Source organism: Narcine bancroftii, chromosome 7, assembly GCF_036971445.1.
Source record: "Narcine bancroftii isolate sNarBan1 chromosome 7, sNarBan1.hap1, whole genome shotgun sequence".
NCBI lineage: Eukaryota > Metazoa > Chordata > Chondrichthyes > Torpediniformes > Narcinidae > Narcine > Narcine bancroftii.
Window position 1 is genome coordinate 202,795,580 of NC_091475.1, and position 23,726 is coordinate 202,819,305.

General features: G+C 44.1%; 1 protein-coding gene across 1 annotated transcript in view; it reads right to left on the minus strand.

Moving 5' to 3' along the window:
- Positions 1-289: 289 nt before the first annotated feature.
- Positions 290-23,726, minus strand: part of mxra5a (matrix-remodelling associated 5a) — a 56,888-nt gene continuing 33,451 nt past the window's right edge. Inside the window, exons 5-8 of the mRNA XM_069892054.1 lie at positions 23,023-23,413; positions 12,366-16,940; positions 4,199-5,099; positions 290-2,287 (exon numbers count right to left, since the gene is read on the minus strand). Coding sequence (XP_069748155.1) covers positions 382-2,287; positions 4,199-5,099; positions 12,366-16,940; positions 23,023-23,413 — 7,773 coding nt within the window. The 3' untranslated portion in view covers positions 290-381. The remainder of the gene's footprint in view (positions 2,288-4,198; positions 5,100-12,365; positions 16,941-23,022; positions 23,414-23,726) is intronic.

The window sequence follows — 23,726 nt, forward strand, 5'->3', positions numbered from 1 at the left end:
GAAATTTTGGTGATGTATCTTTGCAACATCAAGAACGCTGCATCACCGGTTGAGTTTCTCCAGCACTTTTTTGTGCATTAAATTCCACGCGAATGGAAAAAAAATATCTAGTTATTTATTTTGCCAACACCCTACAGACTTTTGAACACTCAATCAATCCTCTCTTAATCTTCACTGCATCAAGGAAACTCATCACTTCTCTTAGCCGTTCTTTGCAAGTAGCAACATGAAGAATGCTGTGTCACCTGCTGAGTTTCTCCAGCGCGTATGTGCATTACACTACAATCATAGCATCTACAGACTTCTTTGTTTAATTCCAGGAGGCAGTCACTTGGGCACTTCATTGGGAAGCAAAGACAACAGTTTGGTGGAAGCATTCCTTTAAAAGACGTGGACGTAGGTTATCTTTGAATCGCTACCCAGCAGGTTCTTGGCAGTGCACTTGTAAAAGCCAGTGTCTCTGTTGGACAGGTTCTGGAGGATGAGTGAGCCCTGAGGATGGAGGAATTTGTTGCCGATCAGACGAGCCTGATGCTTGGCCGCGAGCCTCGTCCTGTCCGGAAGCTCCCAGCTTATCTCTGCTCTTGGGATCCCCATGGCCATGCAGTTGAGCTGAGCCGAGGCGCCGTGCCTTGCGTAGGTCACCGAGGCGGGTCCGCTCGTGATGCGTGGCGGGTAGGCGATGACGATCACTGCCACGTTCATCAGGGTAAGCCCCAGCTCACTCACTGCTTTGCATGAGTAAGTACCCCTGTCATACACAGAAGCCTCGCGAACAATCAAGGAGCCATTCTGCAAGAGTGAGAAACGACCTACAGTTTGGGAGCTGCTCATAACCGCCCCGCTGGGTAAAATCCACGATAACTGAAGCAGGGGAATGCCCCCGGCCACACAATCAAGCCGCATACTTTCCCCAGGTAAAACCTTCACCAAGCTAGTGTACTGATTATGTATTTCAGGTTTGTGCCCAACCTCCAGGGTGACCAACCTTTCCACAGAGCCTACACTATTCCTGGCTATACAACGGTACGATCCAGCCTCTGTCGCCGATGGGCTACTGATGTGTAGTGTACCGTCACTTCCATGGTACATCTTTGGTAATCGTTGACCCTTCATGAGCTTTTGTCCGTCCGGCAAGACCCAGGTGATTACTGGAGTGGGGGTCCCTCGGGAGGAACAGTTGAGACTAACACTGTTGCCGATCAGAATGGCGACTCCGGCGCTCAGCGGATTGGTAAAGGAAGGTTTCTCCAGGTTGTTTTGCACATCCAGCTGCACAATGAGCTTTGCCTCACCCCCTTCATTATGGGCAATACACACAAACTGGACTCCATCCGACTGCTCCAAGCTCTTGATGACCAGGGTGCCATTTTGGTGAACCTGAATTCTCTCTCCATAATACGGCGCAGTCACAATGATATTTTCAGAGAGCATCCACATGACCCTTGGAATGGGTATGCCTTCTGCTTTGCAGTCAATTATTTTGCGAGCCTCCCTCATCGCCGTTTCCTTGACTACTGTGTTCCTGCTCCTTTGTCCGTTAATCCTCGGTGCTTCAATGATTACCCACACAGTGACGACTCTTTTCCTCTCACCAGCCGTGTTTCTGGCCGTGCACGTGTAGTTTCCGCTGTCCGATCTCTGGGCCTTCTGTATGAACAGAGTGCCATCAGCGGCGACGTGGTACTTTGGCGAAGGTGAGATCAACTTGTTGGTTGGAGAGTGCCAGGTGATCCAGGGGGTTGGTTCACCCTTGGCTTCGCACTTTAACGAGCAAGTCTCGCCGTACGCCACATCAACACGGGAGGGTACGTGACCTTTGAAAGTCGGTGGCTCAGCCAGTACTTTTACATTAACTTTCATTTCATCCTTGCCCATCTGGTTGACGGCATAGCAGATGTAATCACCTTCATCTCTCAGTCCAACCTCATTGAAGTACAAGGTCCCGTTGTCAAAAACAATATACCTCCTCATTCTTGTCCCACTGTCATCGGACTGCAGGACACTGTTGACCATGGTGCCATCCGGTAAACCCCAGGAGATCTCTGGATCTGGTAACCCCGACGCTATGCAGTCGACTTTGAGGTCTTTGCCGTACATCACCTTATGGTTGGCATCTTGTTTATATTTGATTTTTGCTGGCTGCATCACCACATTGACTTTGAGCACCATGAAGTCACCGCCCTTATTGTTCCTGGCCACACATAGGTAATCTCCTGCATCTCGATCTGTTACCGACTGCACCACGAGTGTGCCATTGTTGTGCACTTTGATTCTCTTGCTGTAACTGCAATATAAACCACAATTAAGAGTTTAGTGGCAAACAAAAGGAAATTAAAAAAAAACTTTGGTTTGCCCCTTTCCAGAGGAAAGCAATATTTTTTTTTTTTTTTAATATACACTTTCCACACACATGATGAGAAAGGCGGAGCAGACTCGACGCATTTAAGTTAAACAGGAAAGTCTGCAGATGCTTAGGTCGAGTGCTGGTTAAACATGTTGGTCAAATTCAGCTGGCCACACAGGATAAGCCTAATGGGCTTATAATAATGGAAGAAGATAATGGAGAGATGGAAGGACCTTCCAGGCATGTCCTTACACAGAGGTACTCAGGAAAATAAAAAATAATTAAAAAGACAAACAAGTTCCTTTCCTGCATATGAGTAAAATATGGTGGCACTAATTTTTTAGCATTCCTGAAGGAGATCTGAAGTGTCTACTGCCTTTTATTTTCCTTGGATTAAGCGTGACCTGCAGTTTGTCCAGCACGGACTGCGGGCTGCCAGAGACTGCATCACGGGAACCCAGTATCGGAAGCGGGATTTGAGAGGGTGCCGGGAGCGAGAAGGTCTCCCGAAGGGCCTGGGGCCCGGAAGGCTTCCCGAACCTGCTGGAGGTCGGGACCTGGAGCTCGGGCGGCCGATGGACCGAACAGGAGTCTGTACAGCCGCAGAGGTTGCGGGAGGCGCTGGAGGCGAATCGGTGTCTTTGAAAGGCCTCTCTTTTGTTACTCTTTCTCTCTTACTGTAAGGGTGCTGGACGACACTAGTGGTGGTGACGACTTTGACTTATGGCAGGTAGAAGGCAATTTTGTGTAATATTACATGTTCTGTACTACACGTGCACAAACCTGAAATGACAATAGAGGAATCTTAAATCTTGAACTGGCAAAAATAATGCCCTTGCACTATTTTCTAAATTCTTGGTACTATGCACTATTTCACTTATTATGTCACTACTCCCTGCAAAATCACCTTATTTACTTGTTGATTGGCACTACTTGCTGTGTGAGTTGAATTCATGTTCATGTCTATTGTCCACATGCATGAAGATGCAATGATGGGTCTTTTTTGAGCGAGGACATGAGAAAACATCTCATACGTTGGTTGTGGAGCGGGTTTCCATAGATTGGCACAACATCCTGGGATGAAGGTCCAGTACTGTGCTGCATTGTTGCTGGGATTTGAACAACTGAGATACTGGGAAAGGTTAAACAGGACTTTATTTCCTGGAACATAGAAGAATGAGGGGAGATTTAAAAGAGGCATTCAAAATTAAGATGGGTACAGATAGAGTAAATCCAAGCAGGCTTTGTCCGCTGAAGTTAGGACAGATAAAAGCTAGAGGACCTGGGCTAGGGTGAAATGGAAAAGTTTACAGAGAATATTAAGGGGAATTTCCTCACGCAGAGAGTGGTGGGAGTGTGGAATGAGCTGCCATCTGAAGTGGTGAATGCAAGCTCAATTTTGCCATTTAAGAAACACTTAGCACAGGGATGGGACCAGGGGCAGGTCAGTTGGACTGGGCAAAATAACAGTTCAGTATAGGCTAGAAAGGCTGAAGGGTCTTTCTCTGTGCTACAGTATTCTTTGGTTCTGTAAATTAAATTTTCAATTTAGACGTATAGCACGGTACAGGCCACTTCGGCCTTCGAGTCTGTGCCGCCCAATTTGCACCCCATTAATCGACACGCCCAATATGTTTGAGCGGTGGGAGGAAACCGGAGACCCTAGAGAAAACCCACACAGACACGGGAAGAAGGTGCAAACTCCTTATAGACAGCACAGGATTCGAAACCTGGTCCGGTCCCAATCACTAGTGGTGCGAAGGCATTGCGCTGACCACTACGCCAACCTTGCTGCCCTTATGCTCTGAGTACATGATAATAAATGAAGTTTCTCTTCTAACACTACTGTACCTGTAGTGTGAATCAACCTGCAGATTTGAAGGCAGTCTCCAGAGTATCCTTGGCCCTGGCTTCTCAGTAGCCTCACAGTGCAGGTACAGAACGCTGCCGTAACTAATGTCTACTCTTTGAGGAGATGAGAGAGTAGTTTTTCCCATGGCTGAATGCTTCTGGATTCCAATGATCACTGTCCTCCTGGCAATGCCAACAATGTTGCTTGCCATGCACTCGTAGCTACCCACTTCCCGCTGCGATAGGCCGCGGATGTACAGAGTCCCATTGGGGAATACAAAGAGGTTGCCATTGATGAACTGTGAGGGTCGGATCTGCATGCCGTCCGGCAGAATCCAACGGATGTTGGCCAGAGGAGCGGCTTTGGCAGTGCAGTGGGTGAGGACACCCTTCCCCGGCGCGGCCCAGACATTCTCAGTCCTCTGTTCCAGGATGCGCGGGGGCAGTGCCGAGATGTGGAGCCTCACCACCACAGTGTCTGCTCCCACCGCGTTGCTGGCAATGCACTTGTAGGCACCTCGGTCGGAGAAGGCGGCCTGCCGGATGGATAGCGTTCCGTTGGCCGACAGCGTCAGGCCGCCTCCCGCGTCGCCCGGCTGGTGCACCATCCTCCGGCCCGGCAGCAGCCAGGCAACGTGTGGGGTGGGGGTGCCCTCAGCCCGGCACTCCGCCAAGAATGGGTCTCCCAGGTAGGCGGTGGCATCCCGGTAGCGGGCTCCCGCTATCCGCGGCTGCTGAGCCAGCACGACTAAGGAGACCAGCATGGTGTCGGTTCCATGAGGGTTCTGAGCCAGGCACAGGTACTGCCCGCGATCTTGCACCTCAGCCCTGCGAATGCCAAATGTCCCATTGCCGAACACTTCAAACCTCACCGTCTTGCTCTTTGTGGTCATCACTGCCCCTGGAAGAAGGACAAAGATTTAAGTGCTGAACATCTTCATGCAATTAAGGAGGATTATGACACAAGAGAAGGAGGTCATTCTTCCTACTGGGTGCATGCCAGCCAAATACAATGCTTTAGGCCAGTGGTTCTCAATCTTTTTCTTCACTCACATACCACCTTAAGTAATCCCTTACTAACCAAATAGCATCCACTGCTTTAAGCTAATCAAATTCAAGTTTATAATCAACCAGATGAAACAACATCTCTCCAGACCACAGTGCACTCGCAAAGACACAGGTGAGATCTCGTGACGGTGTTAGAAGCTTCCTCCGGCTTTGCCAAGTCTTTCCTAATGCACAAACTCACATTTCACCTCAACGAATTTCATTTGCTATTATTCTACCCAGTTGGCCAAATTTCCTTCCATATTTTGTTGCATGTAGAAGGAGGCCATTTGGCTCATCAAGTTCATGCCAGCTTTGAGAGGAATCCCATTGACCCACTTCCCAGTAATTGATTCTTTCACACATCCTCTGCACCTTCCTGAAATCTAATTGTTCCTCCGCAAATTTGATCACATAGCTGATTTTTGTATCATATCAAATTTCTTTATTATTCCCCTTCATTTAACTTTAGATCATTAACATATATTATAAAAACCAAAAGACATTGGTACCAAGTTCTATGGATCTCTCCTGGTAACAGATCTTCAGTCATCATGGAAATTTTACCCATTGTTTACTACAAAGAGCTAATTATGGATTTAATGCATGTTTTAGAGTAATCTTCCTTGATTTCTAAGAGTGTCTACTTGTTGACCAGTCTGCCAGTCTTGTAAAAATCCAAATGGAATACTTAGTCAAACACAAACTTCCATTGATAAATTCCTGGTGAGTGACCTTGGTTTCTAAGTGAACCTTAATACTATTCCGAGTGAAACGTGGAAGTCTGCAGATCATGTGATTGTAGTCAAAACACACAGAAAGGCTGGAGGAACTCAGCTGGTCTCCCAGCGTCCATAGGAAGTAAAAAAATATTATCAATGCTTCCAACTTGAGCCTTTCTTCAAGGAATAAGCAAAGAAGAGGAAGGCTCAGTAATATATCTTTACCTCCTGTGGATGCTGCGAGACCTGTCGAGTTCCTCCAGCCTTTCTGTGTTTTTACTTTCCTCAGATTTCATTCTAATAACTAGCTTGGAAGAAGAGAGAGGTGTACAGCAGGTATAGGCAACATGGTGCAAATGAGGTACTTGAGGAGTATAAAAAATGGAAGAAAAACCTAAAGAAAGATATCAGGAAGGTGAAAAGAAGACATGAGGTTGTTTTGGCAGACAATGTGAAGGAAAATCCAAAGGGTTTCTACAGGTATATGAGGAGGAAAAGGATTGTAAAGGACAAATCAGAGTGGTTGTCTCTGTATGGAGCCCAAAATAGATGGGGAAGGTCTTAATTTTTTTTCCCATCAGTATTCACTCAGGAAATAGACACAGAGTCGTGGGAAGTTAGGAAAACAAGCACTGAGCTCATGGAACTGATACAGATTAAAGAGGAGGTAGTGCTTTCTGCCTTAAAGCAATTAAGGGTGGACAAAAATGGAAGTACAGACAAATCAATAACCAGTACAGACATAAATGTACTGTACCTAAATGCACAGAGCATTATAAATAAAGTAGATGTCCTTGCTGTACAACTGCAGATTGAAGATATGACATTGTGGCCATCACTGAGACATGGCTTAATGATGGATGTGATTGGGAGCTGAATGTCCAAGGATACACAGTGTATAGAAAGGATAGGCAGGCAGGTAGAGGGGATGACATGACCCTGATGGTCAGCAATGATATTAAGTCACTAGAAAGAAGGGACAGAAATAGTAGAATCTTTATGGGATGAAAAAAGAACCCTATCGACAGCAGCCGGGAAGTGGACTACGAGCTACAGATGGAGATAGAAAAAGAAATAAAGGAAGTGCAGGATAGATATATTCCAAGAAAAAAGTAAAATTATGAAGGGAAAAATGGCACAAATGTGGCTAACAAGAGAAGTTAATGCTAAAGGGAAGGCAGACAAGGAAGCAAAAATTAGTGGAAAAACAGAGGACTGGAAAACTTTAAAAAACTTACAGAAAGAGATAAAGAAAGTCATTAGGCAAGAAAAGATAATTATGAAAGGAAGTTGGAAAACAACTTACAAAAGTATACTCAGAGTTTTTCTAAATATATAAAGAATAAAAGAGAGACATGGGTAGATATAGGACCGATTGAAAATGATGCTGGAGAAATTATAATGGGTAGCAAAGAGATGACAGAGAAACTGAATGAGTATTTTGTGTTAGTCTTCACTGAGGAAGACAACACTAATATACCTGATAGTCAGAGGTTTCGGGCAATAGAATTAAATACAGTCAGGATTACTAGAGAGATAGTGCTTAGAAAGTTGAATGGACTGAAGATAGATAAGTTTCCTGGATTGGATGAGGTGCACCCATGGGTAGGTGGCTTTAGAGATTGTGGAGCCATTGGAATTAATTTTCCAGAAATCATTAGACTCTGGCATGGTTCTGGAGGATTGGAAGTAGTTCTGCTGTTTAAGAAAGGAGGGAGGAGAAAAAAGGAAATTATTGGCCTATTAGTCTGACATCAGTAGTCAAAACTTGAGGTGCGGGCATGATAGGTCCAAGCCAGCATGGATTCATGAAGGGAAGAACCTGCTTGACCAACCTAATGGAATTTTTTCAGGAAATCTCAAGTAGGATGGACAAGGGCGAGGCCGTGGATATTGTGTATTTGGATTTTCAAAAGGCCTTCGATAAGGGGCCGCATAAGAGGCTGCTTAATAAGATGAGAGCCCATGGAATTACAGGAAAGATACTAGATTGGGTGGAACATTGGCCGATAGGCAGGAAACAAACGATGGGAATAAAGGGATCCTGTTCTGGTTATTAGTGGTGTTCCACAGGCGTCGGTATTGGGGCCTCTTCTTTTTACAATGTATATTGATGATTTAGATGATGGACTGAATGGTTTTGTGGCCAAGTTTGCAGATGACACTAAGATAGGTGATGGAATACGAAGTGTTGAAGAAGGTGAAAGGTTGTAGAGAGACTGGAACATCTTAGGAGAATGGGCAAAAAAAAATGGCAGATGAAATACAACAATGATAAATGTACAGTCATACATTTTGGAAGAGGAATTAAACAGGTAGATTATTATTTGAATGGGGAGAAAATTCAAAATTCAGAAGTGCAAAGGGACTTCCTCGTGCAGCATAACCTAAAGATTAACCACCAGGTTGGATCGGCATTAAAGAAAGCGAATCCTATGTTGGCCTTCATTTCAAGAGGAATAGTGTGTATAGTGTATATAGTGTAAGAGGTGTTGCTGAGGCTCTATGGGGCACTGGTGAGACCTCATTTGGAGTAGAGTATGCAGTTTTGGGCCCTTTATCTTAGAAAGCATGTAATAATGTTGGAGATAGAAAAGAGAAGATTTACCAGGATGATTCCAGGAATGCAAGGGCTGACATTTGAGGAAAGCTTTGCGGCTCTTAGACTCTATTCACTGAGTATAGAAGAATGAGAGGGGATCTCATAGAAACAGTTTGAATGCTGAATGGATTGGACAGAATAAATGTGAATAAGATGCTTTCCTTGATGGGTGAATCCAGGACAAGAGGGCACAATCTTGTAATTAGAAGGAACCCATTTAACCAAGAGATGAGGAGAAATTTCTATAGCCCAGAGATAGTGGATTTGTGGAATTTGTTGCCACATACAGCTGTGGAGGCCGCATCATTTGGGGAGTTTAGGAGGGAGATTGACAGGTATCTAATTTGTCAAGGTATCAAGGGATATGGGGTAAAGACCAGAACTTGGAACTAGATATGAGAAGAGTTTAGCTCAGGGTGAACTTGCAGAGTAGGTTCAATGGGCCAAATGGTCTACTTCTGTTCCTTTTTATATTTATCTTGTGTTCTAAGAGATCAGATGTATGTTTAACCAATCTTATAGTTTTTTTTAAGGAAATTATCAGAAAAGTGATGAAGGCAAGGCTGTGGATGTTGTCAACATGGACTTTTGACAAGGTCAGTTGCTAGGTATTCAACAATGTCTGGACGAGAGTAGTCAGAGAGTAGTGGTGGATGATGGCTTCTCAGACTGGAGGCCTGTGACTAGTGGTGTGCCTCAGGGATCAGTTCTGGCACCACTGTTGTCTGTCATCTATATCAATGATCTGGATGACAATGTGGTAAATCGGATCAGCAAGTTTGCAGATTACACTAAGATTGGAGGCGTTGTGGACAATGAAGGTTTTCAAAGCTTGCAGAGGGATCTAGACCAGATGGAAAAATGGGCTGAAAAATGGCAGATGGAATTTAATGCAGATAAGAGTGAGGTGTTTTATATTTTGGAAGGACAAACCAAGAATGGACATACATGAAAATGGTAGGGCACTGAGGACTGTGGTAGAATAGAGAGATCTGGGCTTACAGTGACAGATTATATCATATTTTATATTATGTATAGATATGTTTTTGGAAGAGATAAAATGTGGGTTTTAATACAGGTCACAAACAAACACAAACACTTCACAAAACAGATCTCATGTAAAATGCAAGAGCTCTACTCAAACCAGACACTCTGGGGCTTGTGCCTTTGTAAAGACAATGGAAACTGCTTTGTTGAAGGATTTCACAAGTAGGTGTTGATTGAACATGCTGTGGAATAATGGATTATTGTTTTGATAAATGGTGCTGCAGTCTGTCTGGATGCAATTTGCTGGTCTAAAAAGGTCATGTGGTTTTACAAGGAAGGAGGTGGAGAGAGAGAGAGAGAGAGAGAGAGAGAGAGAGAGAGAGAGAGAGAGAGAGAGAAGAGAGAGAGAGAGAGAGAGAGAAAGAGAGAGAGAGAGAGAGAGAGAGAGAGGGGACCAAACAGGCTTTCTCTAAGAGAGAGAGAATGGCAGCTTGCTTAAAAACCCCATTTTGAAGATGGAGTTGTGAGTTCTGAGTCCAGCCTGTTCAAAACTCTGTGGTCCATACAGGAGGAAATGGCTGGCTAGAGTGTTTCACCTGAAATAAGTGAAACAAAAATGAACTACTGCAGAAGAAGAGGTTATTATTTGGAAAACCCTGATGGGGCAAGTTCTTTCGGCAAGACACTGAAGTGGCTGATCAGAGGGAATCAGTTTGTGTGTGTCCAATGAGCAATGAATCTCTCTCTGAAACCAACAAGAACCTTCCTGAGCGGTCACCAATTACTTTTAAACACCAGATCTTGGTGAAAATTTATAAATATTAAATTCTGTGCACAATGTAAGAATTGCCTGATACTTGTGAACTTGGAGGAGTGAGAAGTGAGAATGGACTGTGAATCAAATAACTTTTCTGAACATTAAATAAGCGTGTGCTTAGAATTAGAAGGGGTTTAAGTTAGGCTAAGTTAAGTTAATAGTAACAAGATAAAGTTTGATCCTGTTTTTATGTTTAAAGAAAATTAAAAATGACTTTTATTTAAGTAACTATTTGTCTTGGTGAATTTTTATTTGCTTCTGAATTTTGAGATTCTCTGGGCCTGTAACAATATGTGTCACAGGTGGATAGGTCGTAAAGAGCGTTTTTGGCATATTGGCCTTCATAAATCAAAGTATTGATTATAGGAGCTGGAATATTATGGCAAAATTGTACAAGACATCGGTGAGGTCAGATTTGGAGTATTGAGTGCAGTTTTGGTCATCTAACTACAGGAAAGATATCAATAAGATTGCAAGAGTGCAGAGAAGATTTAGTAGGATGTTGCCCAAACTTCAGAAGATGAGTTACAAGAAAAGGTTGAACAGGTCAAAACTTTATTCCCTGGGGCATAGAAGAATGAGGGGAGAGTTAACAGAGGTATTTAAAATTATGTGGGGGATAGATGGAATAAATGTAGATCAGCTTTTTCCACTGAGGGTAGGTGAGATACAAAGCACTGGATGTGGATTAAGAATGAAAGGGGAACATTTTACGGGAACTTGAGGATGAACGTCTCGCAAAGCAGAGGGAGTGTGGAATGAGCTGCCAGCTGAAGTGGTGAATGCGAGCTCAGCTTTAACATTGAAGAAGAATTTGAACAGGTACTTGTATTGGAGAGGTATGGAAAGCTATGGACTGGGTGCAGGTCCGTGGAACTAAGCCAAAAAATGGTTTGGCATAGACCAGAAGGGCCGAAGGGGCTTGTTTCTATGCTGTAGTATTCTATAGTGTTTATCTCGACCTTTTCAAACACTGATCTATCCATGGCTATCTGCCAACCTTGTGGCACCAACTCAGCAATAAAGCTTGTGAAATGGTTAACTTCAGGGAAAATCTATCTTTCTCTCTTCAGGCGCTGAAAAGGAATGAATTGACAAAGTTTCTGGAAAACAAAATTCTTTGGAATGACATATTCTGACCCAGTGATGATATTGGTACCCAATCTAAACATTGATTTTGATCAATTTGTTTTGTGTTTAACAGAGTAAAACATTACATTATGCTCCTCAAAGGCATCAACGAAGTACGACTCCAGGTTATGACAGGAAAAATTAGGATGATAAGTTGATCAATGTGGTCGGTTTCCTGAAGAACCTTTAAAGGAAAGGTTGAGGGCTAGACAGGGAGGGGAGTGGAATTCCAGAACTCCGGGCATTGACAGACTCTCAGTGGTCTGCATTTGAGAATAAACAATCCTTCGGAATCGTTTGGACTGGCGTGCAAACAGAAAGGTGAGATGCAAACCACAGGACGTAGCATGCAGGCGAAAGGGGAAAAGTTTAAGGGGACCATTAGGGGGAACTTCTTCACACAGTGCAGTGAGAGTGCACAACCAGCTGTAGTGGTGAATGCAAATTCAATTTTATCATTGAAGAAATATTTGAACAGTTACATGGATGGAAGGGGAATGGACTGGGTGTAGGTCAGTTGTTCGGCACATACTAGAAGGCCTGAAGAGTCTATTTCTCTGTACTATGGTTCTACAATTCCATGATTTTAGACAGACAGCCAAACAGGAACAGACTGAACGGAAATGGGTCATGCAAAGGAAGAAAGATTTAGAAGAATTTTGACCATGTGTTTGGTGCAGACATCATGGGACCAAATGCCTCTTTGCTATACTGATCTGGGTTCTATATTCTATAGAATCAGGTACCTTTTAAAGGCCTGTCCCACTTAATGGTGTCTATTGTCACACCAAAGCTGTACATTAGGTCCCGATTCTCCACTGCTGGTTACATGTATGCTCAGAAGGTACAAGTTGCTCTTACCTGTTGACACCTTTGTCCAAGAAATAACGGGCTTGGGCTCCCCATGTGCTTCACAAGGAAGATATGCATCCATCTCTGCTTTCACGGACACGGTCAGAGGGTTGTTGGTGATTATTTTCGGTTTGGTCCGTGTTGCTCTAAAACTGGGTGACGGTAGAACATCATTGAATGAGTCCCGCTCTGCCTTTGCCAGATTCAGGGAAGAGTCCGTCTTTCTATTCACCGTGGCATTCATAAGCAATTGCTCAGTGGCAGCTGGCATGGGTATAGTTGTCTGGGTAGGTCTGGGCAATGGGCGAGTGGTTGTCTTGGAGGTGACCGATGAGCTTTCCCCATGAGTAAATTGAATCGGAATCTGCACACCCCGGAACTTTTGATTGCCTCGACTCATGTTGGATTGTTGAGCAGCAGATTCCTTCAAAGGTGGTATGTAATTTGCTTTAGTGGTTCTTGAATTGCTGTGCAAATCAGCAAAAACCTTATTGCCAGGTTTGTTAAATATGACTGGGATTGTAGGTTCCACTGTTGTTGCAGGTGGCTTCATAAAATTCTCAGCTGGCTTTTGTGTGCTTAGTCTGGTCTTTGTTGCAAACACTTTGAAATTGGGCTCACTGGTACTTTCTGATCGTGCTCCAGTTGTGGAATAAGAGGGCTTCTCCCTCAGCGTTTTTTGAGTTGCTTCTACAAGGATATATTTGGGAGATTTACGCCGAGATTCTTTGTTTGGAATGGACATTGGACTGAGGTTTGAACTTGGCTTCCATTCGCCCTTTATAATCCAGGTTAAATTGGTCTTCCCAGTGTACCTTTCCTTTAATCGTTGCCAGCCATTTGTATGGGGCTTCGACAGGAACCTATCTGGTAGAGCGTTACTCTCAAACGTTCTCGTGCTCTCCATTATGTCTTGTTCAATTTCTTTCAGTCCAACACTGAGCTGAGTGGGCGACTCCCTTTCAGGAAAGGTAACCCCGCCTGATGTAACGTCAGGAGACTGGGTTGCTTTGTCCTCAGAGAAGGTAAAGAGAGAGTGCAAAACAGGAATTTTAACCGAGGTTCCAATAGTTGGTTGCATTCCTGGCACTGATATAGATGGTTGTATTCCTGACGCTATTTTTTCAGTCCCCTTTCTATTTATAGTTTTATTTTCAATGATAAACCTATCAACATCAGGAGGGGAGGGGATTTTTGGTGTGATAAATCTTTTGTAGTTTTGAACAGTAGAAATTCCATTGTCAGGAGGTAGCGTTGATGATTTAGGATCAATTTCTGAAGCTGGTGTAGTTGATATTTTTACCGCAATGTTTGATGCTGGAGTGTTTCTTAATCCCTGCGTATTAGAAGCAGAAGGTGACGCTATGAGGTCATTCATCACAGATTTTGATCTCACTCCAACTGTGGTAGAAACAGGAAGTTCTGTAATCGGGACAAGTGGACTTATGATAACATCCAATGTTTTCGAATTGTCCTTTGCTCCATTTGGTTTTTCAGGACTCATTGGGATATCTACAGCAGTCATTGCTCGGCGTGTTACTGGCACATTACTAGTTTCTGGAGGTTCACTGATGAAGTTTACCATGTGAGGCAACGTGGTTGCAGCCGTGGATCCGGTACCACGGGGCAGTTCATCGTGACTTTGGATAAGCAGAGTTTTTGAGTGAAGGGTGGGGGGCACATGATTTGAAACCTCCGTGACAGCATTTGGAGTTTCATGTGTTGTCTGCACAGTTGGAGTGGAATTTGAATCTTGCACAAGGGTGGGACGTTTTCCTAGGCGTTGGGACTTACCCGTGGTCAGGACCTTTGGTGACTTCATTTTAGCTTGCTTTGTGGTCGGTTGTATGTTGTGGTAAGGTGTTGTGGTCTCATTTACTGAGGCAGCACTGACCTTGACTTGGCCACCAACTAAACCACTGACTTCCGTTGGAGCAACCTTCACAGCCGGCGAGGCAGTTGATATTTCACCAGCCGTACCTTTCAGTTGCAGTCGATTCCTCTGCCGAAGTCTATTGAGCCGATACCTCCTCCCAGGGCGTCTTCTCCTGCCGTACCTTCGAGAACCAGGGAAAGACCAACGCCTTCTCTCCACTGCCCGTGTGTTGGTGTTGACACCAACGGTAACTGTTGACATGGTGCTGGGCTTAGATGCTGTTACATTGTCTGGAGAAGTGGGAACAATGATTGCAGCAGTTGCGCTATTACCACCTTGGATTAGGGTGCTGGTGGCAATTGAGGTTATTCTCGATGTGGTAGTGTGAGGCAACTTACTAGCAAGGGCTCTGGTGGTCACTGTAGATGCTTTGGGAGCATCACTCGTTATAGTGGGATTCCCGCTGAAGAATGTAATGTGGTCACTGCTGTTCGATTCTGCTCGATGAGGCTTGGCTTCTGGATGGTCGAGGTTTTCAGCAGGCAAACTCTCTACTGTGTGCTCACTTTCAGTCATTTTCAGAACATTTCCTTGCTCGATATCACTGCCCCCTTCCCACTGTGTTGACTCTATGAACTTCTGGAGGGCCTCACTGGGGTGAACTTCAACCGGTGGGGTCCGGATTGTTAATGGTGGCAACACCTCTGGCTTGGCCAACGGTGCCAAGAGCCAAGTTGTCGAAGTGCGAGGTTCCATGTTGTTTTCAGGAGAATGTAATTGATTTTTCGAAGGATTGTGATGGCCTTTTACATGGATTTCTGGGGCCGAGGCAGTCACTAGTGTATAGTCTCTTACCATCGTTTCGCTCGGCAGGCTGATCTGAATTAGTTCATCTTCGGCAAAATTCAGATTCCCATTTCCTGAGGAACCTTCCACATCAAGCATTGCCATTGGACTCTCGTTATCTGTCTGTTTTGCTGTTGGATTGAGCATTTGGTGTCCACCAAGGGGGGGAGATGTGTGGACATGATGCACAGGGGTGGCTGTTGATCTGGGAGCAGACTTGCCCCTCACTTTGGCCAAGATATCTGCCCACTTTTGTGGGTCAATCTTTTTATTAGTCATGCTGATCCGTCTGCGGGAGGCCAACCTTCTCCTGCCCTCTGCCTCCAACATCCCCCTTCCTCCCTTTGGCCATTTCCACAGTTTGATGTCCCTCTTGGAATCATGATGGACTCCATCAGCGTGAAGGTTTCTCTGCCGGTGGGCTGGGCCACCTGTGTACCTGCCGTAGCTTACCCGTTTCTGACTTTTATGTGCCATCTTCTCACTGGAACCCTCTCGTTGGCTTTCCTTCTGATGCCTCGCTTCTGGGTAGAACTTCTGACGTCGAATCCCCTTTTGGGCTGTTTGGCTGGGCAATGTTTTAATCACTGCCACACTGACGGTCAATACATCCAATCCATACCTATTGGCGGCTATACACCTGTAGAGTCCACTGTTGCCCTCATGGCCTGTTCTGATGACCAGCATCCCATTTGTCATCACATACCCACCTGCAAAGCTTGTTGGAGCGCCAAGCATGCTGCCGTTTGAAAGGATCCAAGTCAGCTGGGCATCTGGTACAGAGGAGGCTGTGCAAGGTAGAGAAATGGTCTCACCGTAAGGGACAGTGATGCCTCTTTCACTTACTTGAGCTGCATGGACCTTTGCAGGCTGTACCACTACCCGGTAGGCTATGGTGTCAGTATCATCCCCTACAGACCCAATGCACTGGTATACACCTGCATCGTAGGGTTCTACTGCTTTGACCATCAATCTCCCAGTATTCAAGACTGAAACGCGGTTATCATCGCTGATGTAGGGTGCCATCACTTGGTGACCATCAGGAAGAACCCACTGGATCACTGGACTCCCGGAACCAACCACCTGACATTGGAGTTGCAGCATATTGCCAGTAACCGCAACGTGAACCAATTTTGTCCTGTCGTCCACTTTAATTAAAACCCAGTCAATCTTGCCTTTCGTAGCATCCTTAATTGGAAATTGCTGAGACAGTTGTAGCGAGAACGTGAGGACAACGGCATTGCCAACAGTTAGTTTTCTATCAAGCTTTATGTCAACAGCATCTTGCATTAGCCAGAATGGTTCGGCTGCAATGGTTGCCCTGACATTGGTGTAGTAATAGGAATCGCTGTCAACTGCTTGTCTGTACTGGTAGCTTAAAGGTTTCTTAGACAACTTTAAGTCCTTTTTCAGCTTTACAGGTGTTTCGCTGTAGTACGCAATGAGTTTCCAAAGTCTTTCCATTGCTTTCTGATTCACGGGGCATGTAAGTTTTACTGAGAGAGTCATATTGACTGCAATGACTTGTTCAGTCTGATGACTCCATTGGGCTTGTTTTTCGTTTCTCAGACTGCTGATCCGACATAGCAAGTTGCTTCTGTTCCCTTGCTCATCAGTCAAGTTTAAAGTCATGCTCCCAAGTGGCTTCAGGTAGTTTTCATGCAATGTATCTTCACTTTCATCTGCTTCCCATTCATCCCAGTGACTTTTCTTCAGTGGGGATTTGATTGTTGGCTGTGTGCATGACACCTCGCTGGAGTCCAGTTTAAATAGCTCTTTCCCGCTGAACTGCTTGGGGTCTGAACAGACCGAGCACACCTGACCTCTGGGGTTCGATCTGTCCTCCTTACATTTGACCACATCTGTGAATAAGAGAGGAAGGGCAAGCACCAAATTATTTGTCGGAAACTCCTCTGCTTTCATCTATCCTTCCTGGGTTTCCTTGCGGTGGGGGGGTGGGGGGGGTGTGAGAGTACCATGTTGTACCCACTGCCTGATGACAAGGTCAGGAGGTGGAGTCATGGAGGTTTTCAGGGCCATAACAGGCCCTTCTGCCCAACTCATCCCTGCCAACCAAGTTGGCAACGAAAATTAGTCTCATTTACCTGCATTTGGCCCATATCCCTCCAAATCTTTCCTCTCCACGCATCTGTCTGAAAATCTTTTCGGAGTTTCAATTGTACTCATCTCTACAGCTTCCTCTGTCAGCTGGTTCCATATACCCACCACCATCTGAGTTAAAAAAAAAAGCCCCTCAAATCCGGTGCTCCCGTTGTGCCCTTCCCTACATCAGAGACTGGGCGCAGACTGAAAGATCGTAGGCTGAGCTCAACCTTTTCAATTCTGCACCCCACACCCGTGCTGACATCTGTCTATGGCCTCATGTACTGTTAAACCAAGGCCCCCCTGTAAATCTTGGCCCTCTCCCGCCTGATAGCATTAAAGTCAACTTCTCCGGTTTATGCTTGCCTACTCCCCGTTCTTCCTCTCTTTTCTCCATCCCTCTGTCTTATTTCCTTCAGCCTCTCTCCCTTCCCTCTCCATTTACAGAACCATCCCCCCTCCCTTTGTTTGCTGGTGTTCCCACCCCCTTATCTGCTTATTATCTCCTGCCTGTGGGACTATTCTCCTCCCTCTGCCTCTCACCACCCCCCTCAACATTTTGTTCAGACACCGATCTACATTTTGCTCCTACCTCGATGAAGTTGGATATGTATTTTTTTCTTTGATATGCAAAGTACGCTGTTTGATCTGCTGAGTTTCTCAAGCATTGAATTTTTACTTAAACCAATGCCCTCTAATTTGTGATTCCTCTACTGTGGGAGAAAAGACTGTGACCAATCACCTTAGTAATGCCCCTCAATTTCTTCATTATGTCACCTCCTTCATCCTCCAATGCTTCCAGCCTATCCAGCTTCCCTTTTTAACCATTGCCCTCCAGTTCCAGCCACATGCTGGTGAATGTTCTCTGCATTTCCTCCATCTTATTAATGCCTTTCCTGTAGCTAGGCCCCAGTGCTGTACACAGTGCTACAAGTGTGGTCTCACCAATGTCTTCTCAACTACAGAATAACGCTCAGTGCCCTGACCGATGAAGGCATGCAAGCCAAACACCTTCTTCACCCACCCGCCCGCCATCCTCCCTACATTCTACAGCCGGTGTATTGAGAGCATCCTGTGCAATTGCATCACCGCCCGGTTTGGAAGCTGTACCACTTCAGACTGTAAGACCCTGAAGAGGATAGTGGAGTCAACGGAGAAGATTATTGGGGTCTCTCTTCCTACCATGACAGACATCTACAGCACATGATACACACAGAAGGCAAATAACATTGTGAAGGACTTCTCACGCCCCTCTTGCAAACTTTTCTCCCTTTTGCCATCTGGAAGGAGGTACCGTAGCACCTAGGCCCATATGCCCAGATAGTGCAACAGTTTTTTTTTTTGCCCCCCAAACCATCAGGCTCCTCAATTCCTAGAAAATATCTGCATTAAAATATCATAGATTTTTGTTGTGTTAAGACTTAATATTTAACTCCTTTTATGTAAATCTGCTCCATGGTCCTGGTCATCTTCATTCTGTATTGCCTTAGTAGTTATGGTAGGAACAACAAATAAAGGTGACTTGACTTGTGTTGCCTCTTTCAGGGAACTTTCAAGCCATAGGGCTTAAGAGGGGAAAGATCGAATCCTCCGCTGTGAAAACGCACAAAAGAACATCAAGACTGGAGTCTGTTCCACTGTTCAACAACATCTTAACTGATATTATTTTAATCCCATCCAACCTGGTGAGATTCAGCAACTTTTTCTTCTTGGAGCGATGAGGGATGAGAAGTGACCTAATAGAGGTGTGTATAAGATATGAGAGGCTTTAGCTAGGATGGACGGCCAGCACCTATTTTCCCAGAGTCACAATAGCAAATGCCAGAGGACACATATTTATGGCGAGTGGAGGATAGTTGAAGGAAGATATCAGAGGTAAGGTTATTATGTAAAGGGTGCCTGGAATGCATTGCGAGTGAGGCTTTGACAATCAGGACATTCAATGGACTTTTAGACAGGCTCATGGATGTAAGAAAAAGAGAGTTCTGGGTGTGAGACAGTGGAGGATTAGGCTGTTGTGAAGTAGGTTTACATCGGTCAGTACCACATTATGGGCTGAAGGGCCTGCACTCTGCTGTAACATTCTATGTTCTTTATCACCATTGTGTTTCTTATAATAATCAACTTACTGAATGAACTAGCTACAATAGTTTATTTAGAGAAGGATTTCCACAACTTTGAGTGTGAAGGAATGGTTCCACGCCTCAATCTTGAATGTTCAAGCTAAAATTTTAAGTAAAATTGGGAAGTGCAGGAAATACCCAGCAGGAAAGGCAGCATCTGGGGGAAGGGAAACAGGGTTAGGGTTTCAGGGCAAATACTCTTTTGTTTAAGAACTGACATGGTTAGTTTTAAATTATGGTGAGGATACTGAGGGATTGTTCAGACCAGTGGTTCTCAACCTTTTTCTTTCCATTCACATCCCACTTTAAGTACTCCCTATGCCATTGGTGCTCTGTGATTCGTAAGGGATTGCTTTTGGTGGTATGTAGGTAGAAAGAAAAAGTTTGAAAACCACTGTTTTAATTGTACTTAATTAACTTATTATGTACACGGTTTCCTAACTCCAAACGAAATGGGCCAATGACAATTTTTCTCAAACAAAATATTTCAGTAACGATTGGGTCTGGAGCAGTGATTATCAACCTTTCCTTCCCACTCACATCCCACCTTAAGCAACCCCTTACTAATCACAGAGCACCGATGGCCTAGGGATTACTTAACGTGGTATGTGAGTGGAAAGAAAAAGGATGAGAACCACTGGTCCAGACAAAATGGGAGTGACATAGTTAGCGTGGGGTTGGCACAGTTAGCACAACGGTGTTACAGCACCAGTATCCGGCGGTATCTGGAAGGAGTTTGTACATTTTCCCCGTGTCTGTGTGGGTTTCTTCCAGATGTTCTGGTTTCCTCCCACTGATCAAAACGTACTGGGGTTTAGGTCAAATGGGTGCAATTGTGGGCAGCACAGGCTCGTAAACCAAAGGGGCCTGTTACTGTGCTGTATGTCTAAATTAAAATTAACGTAATAGTTCAGGCAAGGTGAGAGTAGGGTTCCCATTGTTTTGCCCATTCCTCCCCATCCACTCTGCAAGTCCAAGCTAACTCACTTTCTCTATTTCTTCAACATGAAACATTATCCCTGTTTCTCTTTCCACAGATGCAGTCTGACCTGTCGAGTGTTTCCTGCATTTTCTGTTTTTGGCTTGGAAATCTAACATCTGCTGCATATGTTTTTCATTACAAGATTGAACCATTTGGTTCTTTAATATCTTTCAGAGAAGAAATTCTGTATGGGACTTCATATAGCCACCACAAAGTGTTCACTCTTCTGCCCTCTTGAGTGGCCGAATAATTCTCCACATTAAATTAAATTTATTTAATTTCTAACTTCTTTTCCCCAGTTCTAATGAACGGTTATCAACCTGAAAAGTCGGATAAATTTCAATGTGAATTTATTCGTATATCTTTAGCAGTAGCGAGGAAATGTATTAAATATGAATCACTGACATAATGAATTGAAAGCCTGTGTGTGTTTGGAAAAGTTAACATATAATTTGCATAATAATTATTCTTTTTATGTGAAGATGTGGTCTCCATATTTGAGATGTATGAATTTGAAGGAACAATAGCTTGTATTATTGGCGTTTTGTGTTTTTTATAAAAAATATTTTGTAAAAATCTGGAGCAATGATATATGTTTTTTTTGTTACAGAGAGCTCTTTTTATATAGGGGTTAAGGGGTGGGGGGGTTATATTGTTTTTTTTTTCTCTCAGTTGTGCATTTATATCCAGGGGATAAATGTTTTTATATCTAGGGGATTAAGAATGGACAATTCTTAGGGACCTTGGCAGCAATGTCCCTCTCTTGTCCTGTAAAGATACACCACCACCAATTGAGTGATGGCATCACTGTTGCGAGACACTGGATTTGATGCTGGAATGAAACATGCATTAGTGTTTGGCAGACTGCCGTGGGTGATTTTATTTTTAAGTTTAGACATCCAGCATGGTAATAGGCCCTTCTGGCCTAAATACCCCCAATTAACCTACAACCCCCATACGTTTCGAAGTGTGGGAGGAAACCAGAGGAAACCCATTCAGACTGGGGAGCACGTCCAAACTCCTTAAAGACATCACCAGATTTGAACCTGGGTTGCTTGGTGCTGTAAAAGCATTGCTCTAACCGCTGTGTTAACTGTGGGTCCTTTTCTTTAAAGTGAACAACGACAGAGTAATGGGTGACCATTGAATTTTACAGGAGAAAGACCATGAAGCCAAATTGAATGTTCATTCCACAACAGTTTTTTCAACACTATTTACCAGCTAAACCCAGCACGATATCCTTCTATTTTTTTTACTGCTCCTTGCTTCCCTTTAAAAACAGGTTCTATTAGCTTCACTTATCCCTCATGGAAACATGTTTTCGACTAAAGTAAATATAGAAGTTTCCCTTGAATTCTCTGTTGGATATGCCGATGACTATCTCATGGTTAGCGTGGGGCAGTTTGGTTAGCCTAGCGATTAGTGCAACGCTTTTACAGTGCCAGCGACTGGGGTTCAAATCCAGCGCTGTCTGTAAGGAGTTTGTATGCTCTCCCCGTGTCTGCCTGGGATTCCTCTGGGTGCTCCTGTTTCCGCCCACCCTTCAAAACGTACCGGGAGTTTTGGGTCAATTGTGTGTAACTAGGTTCGTGGGCCAGAAGGGCCTGTTTACCGTGTGTTATGTCTAAATTTAAATTTTAAAAAATTTAAATTTAAAATGTAAAAATATTCTCAGTTGTCATTTATTTTTCCAAACCTGCCTTCATTAAGTTTCTTCGCAAATGAAAGGTTGACATACAGGAATCTGCTGGTGTAACTCGATAGGTCGGGCAGCTACAGTGGGAAGAAAAGTATGGTCAACATTCCTGGCCAGAACTTTTTCTCAGAACTGAGAGTGCAGAGGGGAGATAGCCTGGACAATGATGACAGAATTACCGAGTAGTCTCTTTCCTTCTAAATCTATTGCACCACATCTGACTATTGTGACAGGTGTTTGGGAGATGCATTGGGAAAGGTTTGTTAGAGCAGGTGACAGACAAACACTTTAAAACAGAATTTTTGCAGGAGCTTTTGCAAGAGGGCTCAGAGACTCATGATGGACCATCACTTGCAAAAGGCAACAAATGTTAACAACAGGCAGGGCAGCTTTGGCTGGAAAAGAGCATTTACTGTCTGGAAGGTCATGTGACTTTTTCAGAAAATAAGCCTGCTCAGAGTTTGGGGGGTGGGGGGAAGAGAGAGAGAGAAAGAGAGACATCGGTTCCAGACGGACAAGATGGCAAGCTTTGGAAGACAGTCTGATCAAAGGAGAGGACTGGCTGGCTGTCCGGTGTTTCCCTTGGAATGTGGTGACCTGAAACAAGAAAAACCCTTTCTCTGAAGCCCAACAAGAACCCTTCTGAGTGATAACCATTGGCCTGTTAAGCACCAAAGCCTGGTGAACTTTGTTATTGTTAACTTCTGTGGACAGTACAAGAATTGCCTGCAACTAGTGAGATTGAACTGTGAACCAAAGAACTTTGCTGAACTTACACACACACATTACAATGCACTTAGAATTAGAAGGGGGTTAAGTAGGTTAAGTGAGTCAATAGAGATCAGTTAAAGTTTCATTCTATTTTCATGTTCAAAGATAATTAAAAGCAACTTCTGTTTCAATCACCCTTTCTCATGGTGCATATCTACTGCTGCTGGGTTTTGGTGTCCTCTGGACACTATAGTGGATTATAAAATGTGTGCATTTCTCCAACATCAGCAAGAATACAAAATATGCTCATTCAAAAGGTCACTGATTACCTCCAGCCTCTTTTCCCCAGTCCAGCAGCCACTCTAATCTACAGTCACAAGACCACGGATTATCTTGCAGATAGATGCTTTCCAACTGCCACATCTGATTTAACATTTCCCTCGGCAGTGTGTGGATGGAATTATCAGAGAGGTCGAGGTGCTTTATTGATGAAAATTTGAAATGCTGCAGAACTGAGAAGGCAACAAAGGTGTTCGGATGGAGTTGTCGCAAATGGTTTCCTGCGAGATGCACTCGTGTCAGAGAAGCCATTCCATAGAATGCACCAGGCTGTATGAATTCTATCTTGTTGTGAGCCAAGTTTAACTGTCGTAAATTCTCCAGCCCTTGAAACGTATATCTGGTTATAGCAGTCAATTTATTGTAGCTCATTTTAAGTACCTGGAAGGAATGAATACGCCATTCAGTTAACAAGAAGTAAATCAGTTCAGTGTGCAGAATGATTTCTTCCAAAATGCCATGGCATGACATTAACAAGCAACACATGCAGGATATTCAAAGATCATTGAGGGGATTAGCCTTGTGCTTCATTGAACATTATTGGATCATATTGGGAGGTTTGCAGAAATGAAGGAGATGAAGGAAGGGAAAATCTTACATTACTAGTGGATAGAGATCAAGGACTGGGAGAGTAGAAGAATGAGGGAAGATTTAATAGAAATATACAAAGTTATGGGGGATAGACAGAATAAAT